This window comes from Pelophylax lessonae (genome assembly GCF_965119305.1).
Source record: "Pelophylax lessonae genome assembly, chromosome: 5".
In the NCBI taxonomy this organism is placed as follows: Eukaryota; Metazoa; Chordata; class Amphibia; order Anura; family Ranidae; genus Pelophylax; species Pelophylax lessonae.
In genome coordinates, this window is record NC_138772.1 from 77163270 (window position 1) to 77186945 (window position 23676).

At 43.4% G+C, this 23676-nt stretch overlaps 1 protein-coding gene across 1 annotated transcript in view; it reads right to left on the bottom strand.

Moving 5' to 3' along the window:
* Nucleotides 1-21277, bottom strand: part of PRTFDC1 (phosphoribosyl transferase domain containing 1) — a 78686-nt gene extending 57409 nt beyond the window's left edge. Inside the window, exons 1-5 of the mRNA XM_082258123.1 lie at nucleotides 21140-21277; nucleotides 12907-12984; nucleotides 8069-8175; nucleotides 7000-7183; nucleotides 1263-1328 (exon numbers count right to left, since the gene is read on the bottom strand). Of these exons, the coding sequence (XP_082114249.1) occupies nucleotides 1263-1328; nucleotides 7000-7183; nucleotides 8069-8175; nucleotides 12907-12957 (408 nt within the window). The 5' untranslated portion in view covers nucleotides 12958-12984; nucleotides 21140-21277. The remainder of the gene's footprint in view (nucleotides 1-1262; nucleotides 1329-6999; nucleotides 7184-8068; nucleotides 8176-12906; nucleotides 12985-21139) is intronic.
* Between the last annotated feature and the right edge of the window lie 2399 nt (nucleotides 21278-23676).

Here is a 23676-nt window from a genome sequence, read left to right on the forward strand (position 1 = left end):
GAACTGGGAACCACCACACCCAGGATTGTCATAAAGGACGTACGGCCATCTTTGAAACATTTACACCATTCAATATCTTACTGCTGCTGAGCGGCTCATCACCGTAATGTGCTTGAGGACTTCTGTAATTATCCACAGGTTTTACGCCTTCGTTCACAGGAAACTTCAAGACCACACACTGATCCATGCATGCACTAACACGGTTGTCTGCCATCTTGATTATCGATCTCTGGACTGGCCAGCAATATATGTGCTGCCTATCAGTAGTGGGACACACTTGCTACTTACTACTGTGTGTAGAACCACCACGCCAGCTTCCCTTTTTTACCTAATTCTTCAAACAATTTGTGTGAACATTCTGAACTCCTTTAGGCCTCATTTACACTCAATGTCCGTGGGAGGGGGGGGGGGGGGGGGGGTTGTCAAAATAGGCAGCTGAGTCACTGTTTTACTGCTTCCTCGGCCACCCCTCAGTTAGCTGCAAAGACATCCAGATGGGGTTGTACATATGTTGAAGCAAAAAAATGATACCCCCCCCCCATCAAGTTCGGTGGGAAGTACAGATGTCCCACACAAACCAATCAAATCAATGTGGCTCCCCCCAACCACCCTGCAATTGCATGCAATGCATATAGTTGTAGCATGGTAGTGAGAGATTTTATGGGTTAATACAGGTAGTGTAGAGATGATATACAGTATCACCTCCTTGTTGCCCATCAAATGCCCTCTGAAAAGTTATGCACCACAGATTGCTTCTCAGAAGGGTGGCAAGGGCTGCTGCATGTGTAAATGGGCCCTAAGGCTGGGTTCACACATGTCCGGCTGCGGTTTTGCAGTTAGGAGGCCGGTGCGTTTCTGTTCACCAGTTCAGGTGCAAATCTTTGCCCAAATTCACACCTGAACCCAACCCAAAAACACACAGGACCCTTTTCAAAACCACACTGCGGCCTCCTTGGACGTGTGTGACCCGACTCCATTGAAAGTCGGTCACATTTACACGTTATGCCAAAAGGATGCGGTTAAAAATGCATCCAATTCGCATCACTGTGAACCCAGCCTTAGTTATTCATATTTATTAAACATTATAATAAATATTACCTAAAGCAGCAAGTAATTATTTAGGTATCTGTACAAATTGTGTCCTAGCACAGCTTGTTGGAGTCTGAAGATAAATTATTTAGTAGAAAGGAATGAGCTTTGTTTTGCTCAGTACAGGTTTAAGTGAAGTCAGTTTGTATTAAAGTAAATGATGCATTAAATACCTTCCCCGTCAGCTTTGACAGGTCTTCCCCTCCGATTATCTGCAGGTCCTCTGTGGACTTGTCATTCTGCAGAAAATGAGATAGAGGATATTAATGAAGAAGTGCAGGATACACACAAGCATGCATGGCACGTATTCGTCACCGCGCTGGTAAGTGGAGCAATCACACAAACACAAAAGACTATGGCTAAGTACAGAGGTATGGTCAGGGTAAGACAAACATGGTCACTATACGCAGTAATGTCATTCTTTCATCATTCCATTCTTTTTAATAAACATCCAATAAAAAGAAACGGCACACAATGTGGACTTCCATACCGAATCTAGTTATTCAATAGAGTGGCCACTCACACCCCAGCTAGTCCTCCCTTTGACACATTTCACTCAGAATGGATTAAAGCTAAACTCCAGCCAAATATTTGGTTCAAGTTTTGGATAGAGTGGGGAAAACGAAAGTGTCTTTTAGGTTTTTATTTCTATTTCAGACGTTTTTATTGTTTTATCATACTTGTTTGTATACATTTTTTTTAAACTAAGCAGTTCCCTTGATGTCCCTACCATTGAGATTGGAGGATTAACCATATCCATTGATTATCACATGCACCCCTGAAAGGAAGATCAGCGATCATTGAGTCTGGGATCATTGAGGCTGGGTTCACATCCAATTTGCAAGACAGAAGAGTGTGACCGACTCTCAATGTAGCCAGTTTGCACACCTCCAGAACAGCTGCGGTCTGCATTTGGAAAGGGTCCTGTGCGTCTTTGGCTTCGAATCAGGTGCAAATTCAGGCAGAAATTGGGACCTGATTTGCAACTGAAATTGGTGAACAGAGACGCACCAGACCTCCTGCTGAGGGATGCTGTCCTGTAATTTAGACAAGACATGTGCAGTTCGTTTTGTTACGAATTTAAATTCGGACAAATTTTCCTTTTTTGGAAATTTAGATGTATCCGAATTTTCAAATCACAATAGTACCGAATTGAAACGAATCCAAAAAATAACGAAAATAAAATTTGGATGAAATTCGAATAGTTTTCAAATTCGAAAAGTTTTCCATCTTCAAAAAGAGAATAAAATAGAATAGTAAGTAAAGCAATAGAATAGAAAATAACAGAATAGAAAATAATAGCATAGAATAAAAAAATAGAAAGAATATAACCATCTTCTGAAATTCGAATTTCAAATAGAATACATTAGAAAAGAATAGAATAGAATAGACTATAATACAAATAAAAAAAAAAACAATAGAATAGAATATAAAGAATATAACCATCTTCCGAAGTTCGAATGGTGAATAGAATAAATTCAAATCTGAATAGAAAAGAATAGAATAAACAAATAGAAAAAGAATAGAATTAAAAAAACAATTGAATAGAAAGAATACAACCATTTTCCAAAATTCAATTATAATTCAAAATTGAATAGAATAGAAAAAAATGGATTAGAATACCAAGATGGTTTTATTCTATTCTATTTTTTTCTGTTCTATTACAATCTATTCTTTTCCATTCTATTCAAATTTGAATTTTGGGAAATTGTTATATTCTTTCTATTCTGTTCCATTGTTTTTTGAATTCTATTCTTTTGTATTCCATTCTTTTCTATTCCAATTTCAGAAGATGGTTATATTCTGTTCTTTAATTCTATTCTTTTATTTTCTATTCTATTTTGTTTGGTATTACTCTATTATATTCTACGCTTAATGTCTGTTATATTCTTTTCTATTTTTTTCCTATTCTATTCTTTTACCTTCTTTTCTATTTTATGGTCTTTGGAAACTGGAAAACAAAAATCGAAATCTTTTTGAATCTGAAAACTTTTCGAAATTCATTTGAAAACTATTCGAATTGATTTGAATACAAATAAACTAAACAAATTCCGAAAACAAAATAAGTGGATTAAACAAATTTAACCAAGCCAATTTATGCAAATAACGAGTCGAAGTGACAAAAAAAATATGTATATATATTGTTTTAAGGGTGATACTATGAGATTGTTGACCATCCACACCTGGATTCCATATTTCACGTAAGGACATTTTCTTCAATTTTGTGGTTTATGTGGTTGTGATTTTTGTGGTTGTGATTATTTTAGTAAATCACGGCTTATGCACTCTCTCCACTCTTGATAGAGAGTAATTTTATATATTCTGTTTATTTCTTATGTAAAGCGCTGCATTTATTCTTTTTATAGGTAAAAGGGAAATACCCCCCTAGGAGCCCGAATCTACCCGACCGCCAATCCGCCACTATTCAGCTAGAACTGTGATTGCCTATCCAGGAGCGAACTACCTATTTTTTTCGTTAAGCATAATCCAAATAATTTTAAGTTTCAGCAAGTAAAGATCGATTACAGGGCTCTTCCATGCAGTGGCAATCACTATCTTGGCTGCCAGGAATATAACGTGAATTAATGTTTGAGTGTGCTTGAGGATATTTTCAACTGTCTCATTAGGAAGAGCTGTCCTGGCAGTCTTCGTGATATTCACCATGGTTACCCAATACATCAGGGAATAAACTTGTATCCAGAAACATCTAACTTTGAGGCATGTCCACCACACATGCAGGACTGTTTTAGGTTTTTATTTCTATATTTGACCCTATTGGAGATAATAAAGCCAAAGCAACAACATGACAGCCAAGTAACAGGCTTTTTCAGAAGGTAGTTCTGTTAAAGAGACACTATCACCTTGCTTATTTAAAGGAAAAGTGACCGGGTTTTTCTGAAAGTCAACCCCCATGACCCCCCCCATCTTACAAAAATTTTTGCCATACATTCTTCCAGTTCCATTGTAGCCCTCACAAAATACCCAAGGCTTCAGAATATGGACGGACATGTGACCTCCTCCCAGCATGTAGTGCTCAGGCCTAAGAGGTTAAAGGCCAGGCTCAAAGTCACATGAGGCAGGGGGGTAACATCATTCATGTGTATTCCTGGACACCAGAGTCTCAAAAGGTAAAGCAACAGAAACTCCTTAATGTCAACCTCCCTCTTCAAACAAATTCATATATGCCAAGTCTCCTTTCCAGTCCTTTGGAGCCTTCACAAAATATCCAGTGTCTCAGAGTATGGAGGAACTTGTGACCTCCTTCCAGCATGTAGTGCTCGGCCTGAACGGCTATAGACAAGGGTAAGATCATCAACCCCATGTAAGCTCTGGCATAAGAGTTTACAGAGGATTGGAGTCCCAGCTCTCGTGGAGGAAACAAGGGGCAGGGAAGCATGGCAAAGGTGGGTATAAGTAGGTCTGGGGATGGGCTTTAAAGAGTACCAGTCCCAATTCCCCGAATACGCAAACTGATAGAGTCTCGGTAAAGCCCTACATAGCCCAACTCTTGCAAGGAGGTGCCTGACTATCTCAATGCTTTTACTGAGCCATTTATGACCATCCTTATATCTATGGATACCATAATTGTACTCTGTCATGAACCAGCTAATGTGTGTGAATAGGCTAAAATTTATTTGTCTAGTGACTTAACCACTTGACCTTTGGAAGATTTACCCCCCCCCCCCCTTCATGACCAGGCCCTTTTTTTGCTATATAGCACTGCATTTAACTGACAATTGTGCAGTCATGCAATGCTGTGCCCAATCAAAATTTTTGTCATTTTTGTCTCACAAATAGAGCTTTCTTTTGATGGTATTTGATCACCTCTGGGTTTTTTATTTTTCGGGCTATAAACAAAAAAACCTGACAATTTTGAAAAAAAAAAAATAATTATAATTATATTATATTATAATATAATATATATTTTTCTTACTTTCGGCTATAAAATATATATATCCAATAAAAAAATGTACAAAATCTAATTCCTTCATAAATTTTGACTAATATGCATTCTGCAAAATATTTTCGGTGAAAAAATCCCAATAAGCGTATATTGATTGGTATGCAGAAACATTTTAGCATCTACAAACCATTTATATAGTGTGGAATTTTTTTATTTTATTTTTTTTTAATTCTAGTGTTGGCAGCGATCAGTGACTCATAGCAGAGGACAATCTGACACTGACACTTTGTATGAACCAGTGACATTAAGACAGTGATCATTTCTGAAAATATGAACTGTCACTGTACTAATGACATGACTGGGAAGGGGTTAAACATCTAGGGTGATTAAACAGGTAAATGTGTGCCTAATCAGTGTTTTGTGTGTACTGTATGCTGCTTTAAATAAAGGATGTGCTGGATTTTATATTTTTGCAGGGAAACAAACTCCAGTAAATCCCCGCAGACAGGACGGAGCTCTGCATTGAAAAACTAAAGAAAAAGAGGACTAAAAGAGGTGTGTGGAAAACAGCCGGCCCTTAGCTAGATATACTCACCCACCAGTCTGCTAACAAACCAAATAAATCTGTCTAATGTAGGTTAAAAACAGGGGTTTGATTAACACATATTTGCAAACGCATGTGTAAGCTGCAAGGCCTCTCCACGGCACCCTGTGTATCTTGCAGTCCTAACATTACTCAACCTGAGTGTCTCCACAACTGAAGCACATGACTGCTAATGGATGGATGGGATACAGATGGCCTTGGAGGTGGCCCGATCCTCCCCCAACCTGCTCCCATTCATGACTGGTTTTCAAAAATGAATGTCTGTGTAATAGCCATAGGGTGCAAACTAAAAAATGACCAGCTGAGAAACACACACCTCCCTCCCTTTAGTGTAGGTAGTAAAGACAAATTGGGACTTTAAATGTGGCACCAGCCTGTAAAGCACAGCATCTCCATCCCCGATTACATATAAAATATGGACAGTTTTAGGACTTTAAATGAGACACAGGAAGGTAGTGCTCTGCATCTCCATCCATGTATATGAAAAAAATTAATTTACATATGCAGAGCTCTGTCCAGTCTGTCTCCTCGCCGATCAGTGGGTGCCGGTGGTCATCCATTGGCCGACACCCGCTGATCAGCTTCTGCTGTGACCAATAATAGCAGAAGTGACGCACCCCCTACCCAGATGAGCAGAATCACGTATACCCCCGTATACGTGATTATACGCAGAGTGACTGCCCTGTAGCAGGAAAGCAACGATAGGGCGGTTGTTAACTGGTAATGGGCAGATTCTTTTAAAGAGACTCAGTCACTTTGGCTATTCAAGCAAAGTGCCAGTGTTTCCTAAAAGGCAACCTCCCCCTTTCAGTTTAAATTCGCTATGCTTCCTTCCCATTCCATTGGAGCCTTCACAAAATACCCAGTGCTTCAGACTATAGAGGATTGTGTGACTTCCTCCCAGTATGCCCTGTAGTGCTCAGGCCTGAGTGGCCCAAGGCAGGAGTAACATCATGAACCCGGTGTAAGCTCTGACACCAGAGTTTACACAGGATTGAGCTCACAGAAGGACAGATTAGCAGGGGAGCATGGTGAAGGGGAATATAGGCAAGTATTGGGGTGGGATTTAAAGATTACCTGTCACCATGCCCTGAATAGGTGATGTGACAGGGTCTAGCATAGTCCAACTCTTGTAAGAGGTACTGGACTATACCTCAACACTTTTACTGGCCATGTAGGACCATCCCTAAGTGTAAAGTTAAAGTACCAGGCAATGCGTGAGCGCAGACTCAAATTAAAGCAGCATTCTCTTCTAGTCCAGTGTCATGGTGACCAGATTCAGCTTTACTGTCCCAGTGAAACAATTGCCGCTTCCATCTCCCCCTTCCCACACAGGTGTTCTGCTCCCAGACAAAGTCACTTAAGGAGTAAAAAGTAAAAAATAAAAGTGGATATAACTTACACAGTAACTTCTCAGCCTGATAAAGTCTACTCTCATAGAGATAAAGCGCTCAGAATTCCGGCTTAGATTTTTTATCTGTTCCACGAGATCAGCGCAGAATTTGTATCCTCCCTTCAGCACACACAGCACGGTAATATGATTGTCTCCAATGTCTTTCATAATATCATTGGCCAGCCGCTCTATCCTGCAAGGCAAACATAGTCAGATGTCTGTGTGCAATTATCAGACCATTGTGGAGGGAGAAGTGCGGAGGAGGTGAGAGAACCATAATGCAATGCCACTTATATGGAGTATTCCTGTAAAAGAGAAGGAGGTTACTGGAAGACAGTGCACCGACCCTTTGGAAGATATAAAAGCAGCTTTTTTTAACAACTATAAGAGCCGTGAGCTTTTATTAGAGTGGATATCTGTGCAGAATGAATCACCCGAGAGGGCAACAAGTGAGGAGGGATTTCCCAATCCTCGCTGAAATTATTCACCATCGGAAAGGCTCTTCTCTCTATTAAAATAAAATCCGTGGGCACATGGCGGCTGGGATTTTTTTTAAATGGTGACTCTTGGAAGCCTGTGTTACTCTTTAAATGTTAAAATGGAACTTCATCCAAAACTCTTTTTTTTCTGTTTTTTGGACAGACAGGAAAAGGTTAGATTCAGTCTACAACAGTCCATGTGCCCCCCTGTGCTACAACAGTCCATGTGCCCCCCTGTGCTACAACAGTCAATGCCCCCCCGTGCGAAAACAGTCTATGTATCGCTGTACTGCAAAAGTCCATGTGCCCCCAATGCTGCAACAGTCCCTATGTCACCAATACTGCAGCAGTCAATTTGTGCCCCCGTACTGCAACAGTCCATGTGGCACCAATGCTGCAGCAGTCCACATGTGCCCCCGTACTGCAACAGTCCATGTGTCACCAATGCTGCAACAGTCCATGTGCCACCAAGTGCCATTTATGCTGCAACAACCCAGAAGAAGAGAGCAGTAGCAGCCTACATATTTCTCGTAGTATGTCTCTTAGCATCTTTGCTTTAAAGCTGTAATAAAATAAAATGGATCTTTTTGTGGAACTACCTGTCTACAATGACTCCATGAGGTATGAACACACAGTCCAGATCTTCAGCATAGTGGTTTGGCAGTGTAAATACATCCAGATTATATCCAGTCCATTTATCAGAAATCTACAAAGAAAATTGAACACAACTGAAAAGACTGATTCATTTCCGCAGCTATTCATTACAACACACAAGGAGAAGAAAAAGAAAAAAAGGAAATCTAAGATTGGAAGCTTTTATTTTGGATAGAATAGGAATTGTTTAAACTCCTGTTTTTCTTTCATTGGAGATTTTTTTCCTCCTTAAAGCCCCGTACACACGTACCGATCGTCGGCCGACAGATCGGCCGTCTTTTGTCCCTGGGCTGTCGTGTCCGCTGAAAAGTGCAAAAGACCGCACAAGAATTTTGTCCGCCGACTACAGCCGACTGCAGAAGTGATGTCATGTAATGGTTAACTTTCCCTGTGTTTTTCCTTTTCTGAGTATGCCCAGTCTTGGAAATCAGCGGTCTGTCGGCCGAATTCTGTACTGACTGGCGAACAATCGGCCGCTCTGGTGTCGGCATACAAAAATTTTAATGCTTGCATGACAGATTCTTTTCGGCCGAATGTGCGCTGTCGGCTGTCGGAGGCATCATACTAACAAGCCTACAATCGGCAGATCGGTCGTCGGCCGAAGCTTTTCGGCCGACGATCGGTACGTGTGTACGGGCCTTTAGACATACAAGAGTGAGACAAAAATCTCTCGAAAGACACTTTTCGCCATAACAAGTGTCTCTATTGGATAGTATATTTCCAAACCTCTTGTTCCATGGAAAACTGTAAACTAAACGTTTACATTACCCATTACTTTCTATTCCAGTGGCAATGCTTAAGAGGAGAAATAGAGAGGGGAAATCTTACCAAGGGAGACCCTCGCTCCCTCTATGCTATAAGACTGGCCTCTGAAGCCTCTTTTCTAAGGAGCTGCCGCAGTTGCAGGTACTTTTATCTATTACTATTATTATCCATTACAATACAGAGCCAATAGCCATGGAGGACACCAAGGGACAGCCCACAAGCCTTGGCAACCAAGAGAGAAAGAGAACATTGGCTGCTGGGGATGCAAGGGATAAGGAGGGCAAGTCATTTTTTACTAGTATCCTAAGCATAAACGAGCATTTACCCTTGCAGAGTGGGGAGAATTCTAGTCCCCCCCCCCCCCCCCGAGTTTAGCATGGAAAGTGAACCTGAAACCGTCTAAAAGTTAGTTAACAGCTAGTGACCTCTAATTTGTCTGTTGAGTGTCTTGGGTGTCCTGGACCCTAGGACAGTTGTGGTCAATATCCTGATTCAATCCTTTCCTACATCCAGTACCTCACTACTGGCAAAAACTGCCCATCACATTAATGGGCCAACATTGAGTTGCAGGTGAGGGGGGTCAAGCTCTTGACTGCAGGTGTTGGTCTTGAAAATTAATTTTTGAATGGCACCCAAATGCACCTAGGCAGCGCACTGTAATGTAGTTGAGTTGTAGCACACAAAAGTGCATGGATAGTACCAATTTGTAAGTCGTGGTGCGCTACGTTAAAAGAAAAAAGTTCTCATCCAGCTCTATTCTGTGTTGTGCTGCAGTGGCAGCCCTTGCAAAATGAAGTAGTGATGCACATTACATTTGTGAATAGCCCATGTTAAAAGGTATATGTTCAATACAGCAACACACTAGTGTGAACAGGTCCTTTATATTTATTTGAAAAATTTCAGCAAGCGTAAATGAACAGCTTCTCTCCTATAGGAAACAAGCAGGTTGCCAAACCCAAACAAAGCTCACTAAATCAAATGTGCATAGTTGACCTAGACAAGATTAGTTATCAACAAAACTGGCAAACCCAAACATCATAATCTTTCCCTACGTTCCCAGGGTGGCCCAATAAGCCAACTCTGCAAATTCTGTGACGCTCCGAAATAAAAAGGTGAAAAAAAGGCTACTGCGTAGGAATAGCCTGAGCTTGTGTCTGCTATCATTGTTTTTGGAAGGGTACGCTGCTCTCAATAATACTTGGCAGACGCTCATAGTAAAACTGGGCATAAATCCTGAGTATTTGTTGAAGGTTCGTGTATTTGTACACTGGCTTACTTCCTATGTATACAGAAATTCTTTTTCTTTAAGACTCGGGACATCATACCCCAAAGTAGCTTTAGACACCGGCTTAATTATCCGATAACTGTGTATGGGCATGCTTGCTTTGAAATAGTGATTAGTAAACTAAATAGCTCATAGATACCAGAGCATGTTGGGACATTCATCTATCAAAAGCTAAAAAAAAAGCTAAATTACTTTTGTTAGATGATTTATGTGTCAGGACTTTTTTTCAAGGCAATTTTTGGAGGGGAGGAAAAACCAGTTTCACTACTTCACCATGTACATAAAAAAAAACCAAAACCTAAAGTTATACCCTTTTTTCGCCATTTTGGAAAGTGTAGGGAATGGGTAACCCCCCCTCCCCAGTTAGTAACTTATTTGAGGGTTCTCCTTTCTCTTCCTGGAGACACAACAGGAAGTGAGAGAAATCTCCCCCAATGAGCTAATACACTCTTGGCTGTCACTGGCAGTAGTGACCCCATTGGATGATTTCCACTTTACTACTGTGTAGACAGATGCCTACATTAGGTGGGGTTATTCCTGTTAATGTGTTATGTCTCTTTAACTGCTGGCTGGTGCATACAGGGAGTTATGCCTCGTACACACGCAACGATTATCGGCCGACCGTTCGTCCGACTTTTGTCCAGAGTTGTGTTTTGTTGGTTGGAATGTGCCTAGACTGCACACAAATTTTCTCGGCCAACAAAAATCTACTTCAGAAGTGATGTCATGTGCTGGTTTACTTTCCGTGTGTTTTTTCTTCTCTGAGCATGCCCAGTCTTGCACATCAGATTTTTGTCTGACGAAATCTGTACTGACTGACGGAAAATCGGCCGTTGTGTTGACGGCCAACAAAAATTTTATAGCATGCACACCAGATTTTATTCGGCCGAAAAGTCTGAGTCGGTTGTCGAAAGCATCATACTAGCAAGCCGAAAACCGGCCGATTGGACGTTGGCCAAAAATTCCCGGCCAATAATCGATGCATGTGTACGAGGCATTAATGTAATTGTTTGACATGTCTTCCCTTGTATGTGTGTGTCAATTCCTATTTCAAGAGGCTATATATACAGGTACAGGGGAAGCGGACCTCATGGTGCAGTCTGGTGTGGGAACAATACAGTGAGGACCAGTGTATTTACCATGTAACCTCTTCTAAATGAAGCTTCACCATTTAATGGGACCCAATCCTGGGCAACCACATGAACGGTCAGAACACAGAACATTTTCTTGCTATCAGAGATTTTGTGTTACATATTGTGTTCCAAATGAATGGGCTGCAACGCAACGCAACACATCAAAAATGAGGTCCTGCCGAACGTATCATCAGTGCATTGTACTGCAGTTCGGTGCACCAAGGTGTGGCAAGCATGTGGGGAGAGCAAAAATGCGTGCATGGTGTTTTACTATGCATTACTGCAATGCAAAGTGTGTATGGCCTTAACAGTTAAAAAAAACTGCTGACAATTTTTAATTAGAATCCCACTTTTTGCAAAAAATAAAAAATAAGTGTGCCAATTTTTAAAAAGCAAGATTTATTTTTGCATTTAACTCTGCAAAGCATTGCAACCACGATCAATGGATTATGGGTGCAATGCTCTGACTCCTGCAGACTTTTCCTTTAGCTCCTGGTCCATACAGAGGTACGAACCTTTGGCTACGGAGCTGGAGCAGTTATCAATGGACTACAAGTGCGGTGACTGCATGTGCTGCAGCGGCAGATAGGTTTGTCGTTTTTCCATTCACAGTTCAATATGTGGCTGTCCGGGCAGAGCCATGCCGACTTTGAAAAATGACAAGAGCCTACAGCCTATAGGGAGAAGAACCCTGCAACCCTGTAAGTCGGGGGGAAGTTTGGGGGTAGAGGGCTGTGCATGCTGACAATGTTTCAGTTAACACTCTAAATATTGGTTTGACATGAAACAGTCTGAAAGAATAGTTAGCTTTTAGGGCCAGTTCACACTGGTGCAAATGGAAGACATTGCATGTGATTTGCATCGCACTGCTATGCAAATCACATGCATCGCAGAATTCACATCGCATTCGGACCAAAGCCGTGCAGGACCCTTTTTTTAAACTGCACCAGAATTTGATCGCATGGATGTTTACACCCATGCGATCCGGTACCTTTCCAAATTGACAGTTCGCGCTGCGATATACAAACTAATCTGGGGGTGTCATTAACTTTGTATTGACACTCCCAGCAGTTCACATATGGCAGTGTGAACTGCCTGCGAGTCGGGTGCGATGCGGGAACCCACAGTGGATTCGCAGGGTTCCTGTATTGCACCAGTGTGAACAGGCATAATCCTATTCCTTTTTTTTTGAAACGCCGGTAAACACACCTTCTGAACATCCTGAACGCAAATAATTGCTTTCCAAAAAACGACACTGAACTCAACTGCCTGTAAATGACTCAGTGTACATGGACAGATAAGATAACATAGAGGAGGGTTCAGGGGCTTCTGAAAAAAATGCCCAACTGCTCAAAAACGTCCGTTTACAAGTTGCAGTGTACATGAGGCCTTATTGTAACTTAATAGTATTGCTGATGCCCCAAAACTTTAGCTCGAGCACCGTGCAGATTTGTGATTAAAATAGGAGTTTGAGAACTGTGGGTGCTCCAGTCTACAGAGTAACTGTAGCCATGGTTGCCTCGAAGCCAAATTCCAGTTCATGTCAGTTTTAGGGTAATAGTAATAGAATAATGCAGAAAAATAAATGTGTACTATTTACCACCATTCCACGATGTTTAGCATAGTAATCCTGGGATTGGTTTTCATCCATTTAAATTCAGAAGATGACTTGACACAACTGTGAGAGCAATAAGCAGAGAAAAGTGAGAAGATTTGTTGCAGCACAGAAGGAAAATACATTTTTTGCAGGAACTTTAATTCTGCTGACTAATATCAATTCAATACATGGCACTTTCACCCCCTTCCAGCCCAGGCCTATCTTCAGCTTTCAGTGCTGTCGCACTTTGAATGACAAATGCGCGGTCGTGCAACATTGTACCCATATGACATTCTTATCACTTTTTTTGAGACAGATAGAGCTTTATTTTGGTGGTATTTAAAGTGATTGTAAAGTCTCATTTTTCTTTCTATTAAAAAAACAAATGTTATACTTACCTCCTCTGTACAGTTGGTTTTGCACAGAGCAGCCCAGATTCTCCACTTCTCGGGTTCCTGGCTGGAGCTCCTGGCCCTTTTCTCCTGTTGAATGCCCCCACAGCAAGCAGCTTCCTATAGGGGCACCCGAGCCGAGCTGCAGCTCCATATGGGGGGCACCCGAGCCAAGCTGCAGCTTCCTATGGGGGGCACCCGAGCCAAGCTGCAGCTTCCTATGGGGGGCACCCGAGCCAAGCTGCAGCTTCCTATGGGGGGCACCCGAGCCAAGCTGCAGCTTCCTATGGGGGGCACCCGAGCCAAGCTGCAGCTCCATATGTTCATTCTGATGCGGAGCTTCCGTTCGGCCCCACCCCCTCCTGATTGGCTAACTCAGTTTGATGGACAGCAGCGGGAGCCAATAGCCTCTCAGCCAATCAGGAGAGAGAGTACCACACTCCTGAGGCACTCATGGACATTGCTGGATTGAGAGGAGGCTCTGGTAAGTATTAGGGGGGCTGCTACACACAGAAGGGCTTTTATCTTAATGTATAGAATGCATTAAAGGGTAACTCCACTTTCATGGGGAAAAAAAATCAGCAAATGAAGAAAAAACAATGTAGCTCATACAATTGCGACACAAATCCTATTGTAATTGAATGTTATTAAAAATGACCTTTCCTTCTCAATCTGCAGCAGTAATTTTCTGAAAATGCAATACAATATGGCTACCTGGAGGCGTTTTGTACACAGAATGTGTACTGACTACACCCCAGAAACATCATTTGCTGCTTGTGTGATTGCCTCACCACTTTTCCCAGAAGTCTGCCTAAGATACAAGTCAGATTTCTGGCATCCCCTGCAACAAAAATGTCATTTTTGGTGAGATACTCCCAATAGGAGCACATCAAAGGGATGCAGGCCCAGCAGATTTCCTCATTAGAACCCTACAGCTGCCACAGCTGATAGATAATTATGAAACCACTCCAATTTGACCCACTCAGCACAGAGGAACAAACAATGATTTCTTCAAAATAACAAAAGGTAGGAATCTGCAACAAAGTTTGTTAAAATCCTTGTACATAGATCACCTAGAGGGGAATGATTTTTCTCAACAAAAGTGGAGTTCCACTTTAAAGGTAAAAAAAAAAAAAAAAACCTTCTGACTTTACAACCCCTTTGATCTCAACTGAGTTTTTTATTTTTTGCTAAATGGAAAAAGAATATTTTTCACAAAAAGAGGTGCGCTAATAAGGCTGACAATGTACTCACTGTGCCCCATCTTGCTAGTTATCGGCTCTCCTTTCCAAAAAAGAGACAGCGTGTGATTGGGCATAGCCGATCACATAGTAAAGGGCCGCTGTGATTGATCGATCATTGGCCAAGTTGATTGATCGATCAACTTGGGTACAGCCAGCCTGCCGGCTTCTCTTACGATTATTGCTAGCGGCTACAGCAGACATAATCATTGTTTTCTCCTGGCTGGGACGGCTTCCCCTACCTGCCCCCCTGCCGGTGTTCTGCTGAAAACTTCAACTACGTCACTTCAGGTGACTCTTCAGCAGGAATAAAAGGAGATTTAGACGAGTCGCTGTTTTCATAGACCACTGGCAGCCTATACACTCCGGTACATGACCATGCATAGAATGCATTAAAGGGTAACTCCACTTTCGCCGAACGCCGGGTAAGGAGGAACAAAGTTGTCGCCGCCTTGCAGGCAGCCATGTTGTTGGTTAGTAGCGGGCGTTACTATCAATGTCCAGTCATTATAGCGTGTACCGTAGTGTACAGGCTGTCGGCGGTCTATGAAAGCAGCAACTTGTCAAAATCTCCAATTAACCCTGGAAGTGACGTGGTTGGAGATTTTGGTGAGTTGAATTTTTTGGCAGAACACCAGGAGCAGACGATTGTTTGGCAAAAGGGATTCCCCTGTTAGCACTGTCTGTGTTGATGGGGGAATCGTGCAAATTTCTGTGCTGCAACCCATGGCTGCAGGAAAAAAATTTGCACCGTGTATGAGCTGCCTTAAAGGCAGGATTGATCCATCCGCTTGCGGCAGAGACAATTTGCAAATATGAACACCTAACTAGATGATCCATCTGTGTGAAGAGCTGACTTTCTGAGATGGGAAAGGACATCTTTTATAATTGTATTTATTTTATATATATATACATACATACACACACACACACACACACAATATCGCACAAAAGTGAGTACACCCCTCACATTTTTGTAAATATTTTATTATATCTTTTCATGTGATAACACTGAAGAAATTACACTTTGCTACAATGTAAAGTAGTGAGTGTACAGCTTGTATAACAGTGTAAATTTGCTGTCCCCTCAAAATAACTCAACACACAGCCATTAATGTCTAAACCACTGGCAACAAAAATTAGTACACCCCTAAGTGAAAATGTCCAAATTGGGCCCAAAGTGTCAATATTTTGTGTGGCCACCATTATTTTCCAGCACTGCCTTTTGGGGATGGAGTTCACCAGAGCTTCACAGGTTGCCACTGGAGTCCTCTTCCACTCCTCCATGATGACATCAGGGAGCTAGTGGGTGTTAGAGACCTTGCGTTCCTTTAGCCTTCATTTGAGGATGCCCCACAGATGCTCAATAGGGTTTAGGTCTAGGGACATGCTTGGCCAGTCCATCTACTGCTTGTTTAGCAAGGAAGTGGTCATCTTGGAGGTGTGTTTGGGGTCGTTATGTTGGAATACTGCCCTGCAGCCCAGTCTCCAAAGTGAGAGGATCATTCTCTGCTTCAGTATGTCACAATACATGTTGGCATTCATGGTTTCCTCAATGAACTGTAGCTCCCCAGTGCCAGCAGCACTCATGCAGCCCCAGCTCAAGACACTCCCACTACCATACTTGACTTGACTTTAGGCAAGACACAATTGTCTTTGCACTCCTCACCTGGTTGCCACCACAAACGCTTGACGCCATCTGAACCAAATAAGTTTATCTTGGTCTCATCAGACCACACCACAGGACATGGTTCTAGTAATCTATGTCCTTAGGCTGGCCATACACTATACAATTTTCTTGTTCAACTTTCCTTTAGATTTACCAAAACCATGTAATATAGGGTCAAACCTAAACACTTTCAATTTGTATGCAGTCAGGCAGGCCCTTGCACTACGTAGTTTAAGGTAAATCTAAAGGAAATTGAATAAGAAAATTGTATAGTGTATGGCCAGCCTTAGTCTGCTCGTCTTCAGCAAACTGTTTGTGGGCTTTCTTGTGCATCATCTTTAGAAGAGGCTTTCTTCTGGGATGACCATGCAGTCTAATTTGATGCAGTGTGCGGCGTATGGTCTGAGCACTAACAGGCTGACCACCCACCCCTTAAATCTCTGCAGCATTGCTGGCAGCACTAATAAGTCTGTTTCCCAAAGACAACCTCTTGATATGACGCTAAGCATGTGCACACAACTTCTTTGGTCCAATCAACGTGAGGCCTGTTCTGAGTGGAACCTGTCCTGTTAAACCGCTGTATGGTGTTGGCCACCATGCTGCAGCTCAGTTTCAGGGTTTTGGTAAGCTTCATATAGCATAGGCCATCTTTATGTAGAGCAACGATTCTTTTTTTCAGAGTTCTTTGCCATGAGGTGCCATGTTGAACTGTCTGTGACCAGTATGAGAGAGAGAGCGCTATCACCCAATTTAACACACCTGCCCCCATTTACACCTGATACCTTGTAATACTAACAAGTTACATGACACTGGGGAGGGAAAATGGCTAATTGGGCCCAATTTTGGACATTTTCACGTAGGGGTGTACTCACTTTTATTGCCAGCGGTTTAGACATTAATGGCTGTGTGTTGGGTTATTTTGAGGGGACAGCAAATTTACACTGTTATACAAGCTGTACACTCACTACTTTATATTGTAGCAAAGTGTCATTTCTTCAGTGTTGTCACATGAAACGATATAATAAAATATTTTTACAAAAATGTGAGGGGTGTACTCACTTTTGTGAGATATTGTACATAGTTATTTAATGCTACCCCTGTAGGAGCCGCTGATTTAACTGTTTCTTTCCCAAAAACGAGTGAAGAGGCTACCACTATCACAGGCAACAGTATATCCACTCTGACTCCATTAAACCGTTTAGGGGATGTCTTTTTAAAGTTCTCTGCATGATGTACTTGCATGTATGCAAGGGTGCTATGGAATACTCCAGAAGAGGAGTTGTAACAGGAAAACATTCTTTACTAGTTACAACTTCTTTGAGCAGACTTTAACCCAGTAATCAAGGGGGGGGGGGGGTCAAAACTGAGACCCTTAGTAGAACAGAATACAATCACTGGATTCTTGAGCTTGGGTCAGTTTTCACAATTTCCCAAGGCAGCTGCACACCTCCCGGCTTCCACTAGGCACTTCTTCAGTAGGTCCTCCAGGAGTAACTAGAAATCGGCCCCCCTAGCTCTACTATAGCTGGGACCTCGATGAACATGAGCAGACTCCAGCAGGAGTGCCTCAAAAGGGGCAGCAATCGCTGAGGCTGGGAACTTCTCCAGTAGGAACAGGGCTGTGTCAGGCCTCAGACTATTTATACCCCCTCTGGACATCTACTGGACACACCCCCCGAGGGATTGGCTGAAGTACCATAAATAGTCAGGCTGCTCATTTGACTTTCCCACCCCTCTATGTTCTGGAAGCCTCCAGAAAGCAGGGGCAAACTATCAAACCTACAGCCTGGGAGCTCTAGAACAGCCCAAATAAATCAAAAGCTGCTCCAATGATTGCAGAGGAGCCCAAAAGAACTATATTTACCTATCATCCTAGTAACCCATCTAGGAGGGTGCTACAGTTACATTGGTGCAAGCTGGACCAATGTAATTATGTATAAAATATCCATACTTGGAATTCATTTTCATTTGTTGCTTTTTCTATTTATACACAGTTTACAGATTTGTATTTCTAAGTATGCATTTTGCAGGTATTTAGCACTTTTAGTAGTTCTAAGACCGCATTCACATTGATCCGACTAGGACCGCGACTTGTCAGCTTGACAAGTCGCGGTCCGTCACGCTCCCATTGTGTAGTACAGGAGCCGTTCTAATAGGAGCGACCTGGAGGCGACTTGCATAGACATTCATTTTATGAAGTCCGTGCTTCGGAGCGACCTAGTGTGAACCGGCACTAAGTTACGAGAATGAAGGATTTTTATCTCCAAACAAGTGTTCACAGTTGGGGGCATAACAGAGAAGAGAGTCAGAAAATCGGTATTTATAAATGCAAAATTAAACGGTTGCTTTGGTGGCACTCCACATTGTACCACAGCCCGTCCTCCCCCAGAGCGCATGAACACTTTATATCCAGACACATGCTCTGACATCTCTGCTATCCTGTGAGTTTTATTCATCTGTTTGGAATAAACCCTATTGCTGCACTTAGATGGCGCTGCTCTTTTTTTGTTTTGTTTCTGCAGAGTCTCTTCTAGCTTTATCCTGAGCCATCAGCTTACCCCAGAGACTCAGTTTTACCATTAAACTTTTATATTGATTGCTCACGCCCTTCACATCCAGCTAATAGTGCGCCAATGATCGATTTTTTGCCTAGCTCCCAGCCTGGCTGCTGAAATCTTCGGGCGGCTTCTGGGTCTCAATTACCGGCCACTGTTATTAGCCAAACAGGGATGAGGTCACTCCCACGCATGCGCAGGAGTTCAGTCAGATTCGCTGTTGCCTAATTTGTAAAGTGAGCTGCGCATGCGTGGCTCACTGTACAAGGGCAGACAGGCAGGTCAGTAACTTTAATGCAGAAGAGACAAAGCATGTCTCTTCTGCATTAAAATTCCTGCCTGTCCGCCCTATTTTAAATTCTGTGCTAAAGTTCCAATTTGTTAGCACCTTACTTAATCAGAGACTGTGTCTCTGTATCACATTACACTTTAGCAAGATTTTTTTGCTAAACCTTATTTGGCACAGCAATTATATGGTATTTAATGTATTTATTTTACAATGTTTCTTTTATATATTCATTCTTTCTTTTTTAGCAGCGCTACCACATCTTTTCATTTTAAAGTTCCAATTTAAATCCCCCTTACGATGGCCACAAGCCCCGCCCCCACTTTGGCACTGCTATCTTTAAAAATATGGCTCATGCGCTGAAGGGCTCTGCCTGGCCATCGGGACCCAGCAGAGATTTGCATGCAAAAAGGGATTTCCTGCACATACGTGAACATCTGGGGGCCTGCATTTGCGTCTGCACGTGTGCACAGATCTCTACGGGTCCCAAACCCCTGTGGCAAGTCTGCTCGTGTGAAGATCCCAGCAGCCTGCATACACTGTAATAGGCAGAGATATACAGGGGGCACAACATTGTTTTCTCCCAAGTGGAAAAAGTCAGTAGAACTTTTTTTTTTTTTTTAAATCGAATTTTAAGAGGGGGAGAGAGGGGGAGCCAGGTGCAAAAAAAAAAGTTGTTTTAGTGGGTGAAGCTCCACTTTGTTAAATGTCCCCCCATGCATTGTCTGTGAAGTGTCACATACATTGAACTGCACCGAAGATGCTGGAGCATGAATGCGGGCCTACTAAATCAGACCCACTGTTGTGGGAGAAAGAAGACCAGAGAAGATTTGGGGCCAAAAACTTGCTTGAGATCATTGTAGCCGAATTAGGCTACATTCACACCTGAGCGTAGCGTTTTCGCACGTTTTTTACCGCGATTTACAGGCGTTTTTACAGGCGTTTTTTTGTGCAGGTGTTTTTAGATTGAATAGAAACCAATGGAAAACGCCTGTAATCTGCCCAAAAAGAAGCTAATGTACTTTTTTGAGCGTTGGGCGTTTTGCTTACAGCGTCAAAACGCTCAGATGTGAACAGGGGCCATTGAAATGAATAGGATTTGTCTTGTTGGGCGTTTTGAGAGCTGATCCTAGAGCAGAAAAACTCCCCAAAAACGCCCAAAAACGCCTACATGTGAACGGAGCCTAAGGCTGCATTCACATGTCAGCATTTGGATCGCAGGCAGAACCGCCGCGGTTCCGCCCGCGATCCGGAGATTATTGCAAATCGCGGGACGCCTAGCGTTTCCCGTTGATTTGCAATAGCCCCCCAAACGCCGAGCGATGTTGCCGCGATTTCCACCTGCCGAATCGCGGCAACATCGCGCAAACAAAATCGCGGGACGCAATACGCTCCAAAGAAGTACAAGAGCTTCTTTGGAGCGTATTGCGTCCCGCGATTTTGTTTGCGCGATGTTGCCGCGATTCGGCAGGCGGAAATCGCCGCAACATCGCTCTGCGTTTGGGGGGGCTATTGCAAATGAACAGGCAACGCTAGGCGTCCCGCGATTTGCAATAAATCTCCGGATCGCGGGCGGAACCGCGGCGGTTCTGCCCGCGATCCAAATGCTGACATGTGAACGGAGCCTAAGTGCACTTACGACAGAGACAATTGAGTACTGTCCGTGATACTTTTTTTTTTATTTGCACTAACATACAATTTTTAAGCTTGTCCTGAAAAATTGTATGTTAGTGCAAATAAAAAAAAGTATCAGGGCCAAAAACTTGTAAGTCAGAAGCCATGCAGTTATTTCTACAATAGTATTCCTAAAGGTATAAGATAAAGGGCAGACGGAAATGCAGGATGAGGTTCCTGTGCCATACCACAGCATGCTACTTTTCAAAAACTTTGGGTGACTCCCTCTGACTTCACTCCAGGATGTCAGTTATGGCCACAAGCACAAAGATCCATGAGCTGCAGCTGCAGAATTCACAAGTCAGAGATATGTTCTCACCATTAAACCAAAAAGCAGTCTAGCCCACCCATTTATACAACTTTCTATTTATACAATGAGGGTCCTCTAACCTTGATTGCCCCCCCACACCCCAGCTCACCTCTGTGTGGCTTCCTGGCTGAAGAGTAGTAGAGAAAAGCGAGGGAACAGGCTCAGTCCTAATACTGCTGGGGGAAGAGGGCTGTGCTGAAAGACATGGCTTGTTTTCTCTGCAATCTGCTGGCATAATGTGAGACTTGTGATAACTCTTTCTTTCCCAGACTGGAATGCACACATATTAGTTTTCGAAATTTGAGACCTGGTTTGGCTAAGTGACTGCGCGTGAAATTGGGGATAAAGTGTGTGTCTGGCTAGTCATGCAGTAAGCTCTCTGTTTTTAACAAGGAACATCTATTTTTTTTTTTTTCAATTCTTTAAAGTATGTCTAAAGCTCAAACTTTTTTTTTTTTTTTTTTCTAGGGAGATTTTGAATAGAGCGGGGGATGGTTAGTAATGTGGACCTTTTCATTGCTGCTCAGTAATTTCCTAGTAACCATTGTCACTAAAACTGAAATGATGGTATATGATGGGATATTTCAAATGGTGTTGCAGGAACAGAAAATATGGTAATGTAACTTCCTATGCGATATTAAGGTTCAATAAGGCAGTATTTTCACTATAAAGCTTAGAACAAGAACATTTATTGGTTGAACTAGATGGACTTTTTCAGCCAGACTAACTATGTAACATGGGGACATGACCTCAGACTAACAGGAGGAAAGTTCAAGTCTTTTTTTAGGCTCTATTCAAATTTGTGAGACTTGTCGTGCAACTTTGGACATCAAAGTAGCATGGCAAGTAGTTCCCCATGTTTTCCAATGATAACCATTCATATATGTGCGACTTAAAGTTTTAGCAACTTCAAAGTAGTTTATGCACTACTTTGGTTCGACTATCATGCAACTTGTGGGCAGTGTTTAGGGCTTCCTGTGAATACCCGCTACGGGCAGCGGTGCCCGTAAAAATTATGGCTGCGCATGTGCCGTTCTGAACCTCGCTGGGCTCGAGAAAGCCTATCCACGCTCAGCCATGTTCGGCTAGGTGGGTGCATGAGCAGTGACCTAATGGCGCCACCCAGCGCCATTTTTAAATGTGAGCCATTCGGTCTTAGCGGCAACGCGCGCTGCACCATATCACGGATTAGACCAGACCACTACGCAGCCTCTGACCACCTCCCCCTAATCCATGTCCACACAGCCTCTGACCACCTCCTTCCTGTTCCCTGTCCGCACAGCCTCTGACCACCTCCTGTACCATTTCCGCAGCCTCTGACCACCTCCTGTTCCATGTCCGCAGCCTCTGACCACCTCCTGTTCCATGTCCGCAGCCTCTGACCACCTCCTGTTCCATGTCTGCGCAGCCTCTGACCACCTCCTGTTCCATGTCTGCGCAGCCTCTGACCACCTCCTGTTCCATGTCTGCGCAGCCTCTGGCCACCTCCTGTTCCATGTCTGCGCAGCCTCTGGCCACCTCCTGTTCCATGTCTGCGCAGCCTCTGGCCACCTCCTGTTCCATGTCTGCGCAGCCTCTGGCCACCTCCTGTTCCATGTCTGCGCAGCCTCTGGCCACCTCCTGTTCCATGTCTGCGCAGCCTCTGGCCACCTCCTGTTCCATGTCTGCGCAGCCTCTGACCACCTCCTGTTCCATGTCTGCGCAGCCTCTGACCACCTCCTGTTCCATGTCTGCGCAGCCTCTGACCACCTCCTGTTCCATGTCTGCGCAGCCTCTGACCACCTCCTGTTCCATGTCTGCGCAGCCTCTGACCACCTCCTGTTCCATGTCTGCGCAGCCTCTGACCACCTCCTGTTCCATGTCTGCGCAGCCTCTGACCACCTCCTGTTCCATGTCTGCGCAGCCTCTGACCACCTCCTGTTCCATGTCCGCGCAGCCTCTGACCATCTCTTGTTCCATGTCCGCAGCCTCTGACCACCTTCTGTTCCATGTCCGCAGCCTCTGAACCAACTCCTGTTCCATGTCTGCAGCCTCTGACCACCTCCTAACCACCTCCTGTTTTATGTCCACAGCCTCTAACCATCTATTGTATCATGTCCGCAACCTCTGACAATCTCTTGTTTTTTTATCAGAAGTGTGTGGACTGTGGAAAGGAGACTGTAGGACAAAACCAGAGCCACCAAGCTGGAGCAAGCTGACTGAGCCCTGCACGGTACACCTGAGAGGAGGTAAGTGACAGGCCAGTCTGGGGGGTTACTGATCTAAGGGGGGAGCAATTATAATAATGTAAGGGTGCACTCATATAAAGGTTCCGCCTTACCTTAATATATTCACTCTGCGGAAGGTGGTTTCTTATCAGAGCCCCCCCCCCTCATTCCCAGAGTTCCTGGCGTTTCCCTTTACATCAGAGTCTGCAGGATTCCCCCTTACAGTGCAAGAGGGAACTCTGCAGTCTCTGATGTAAAGGTGAACTCTGATGTAAAGGGCAATGCTGCAGACCCTGATGTAAGTAGGAACTCTGATGTAAATGGGAATGCAGTAGACTCTGATATGAGGGGGTCTCTGGTCCTCAGAACCCCCCCCCCCCATCGGAGTTCCCCCTTAGATCATGATCTGCAGCGTTTCCCTTTATGTCAGAGTTCCCTT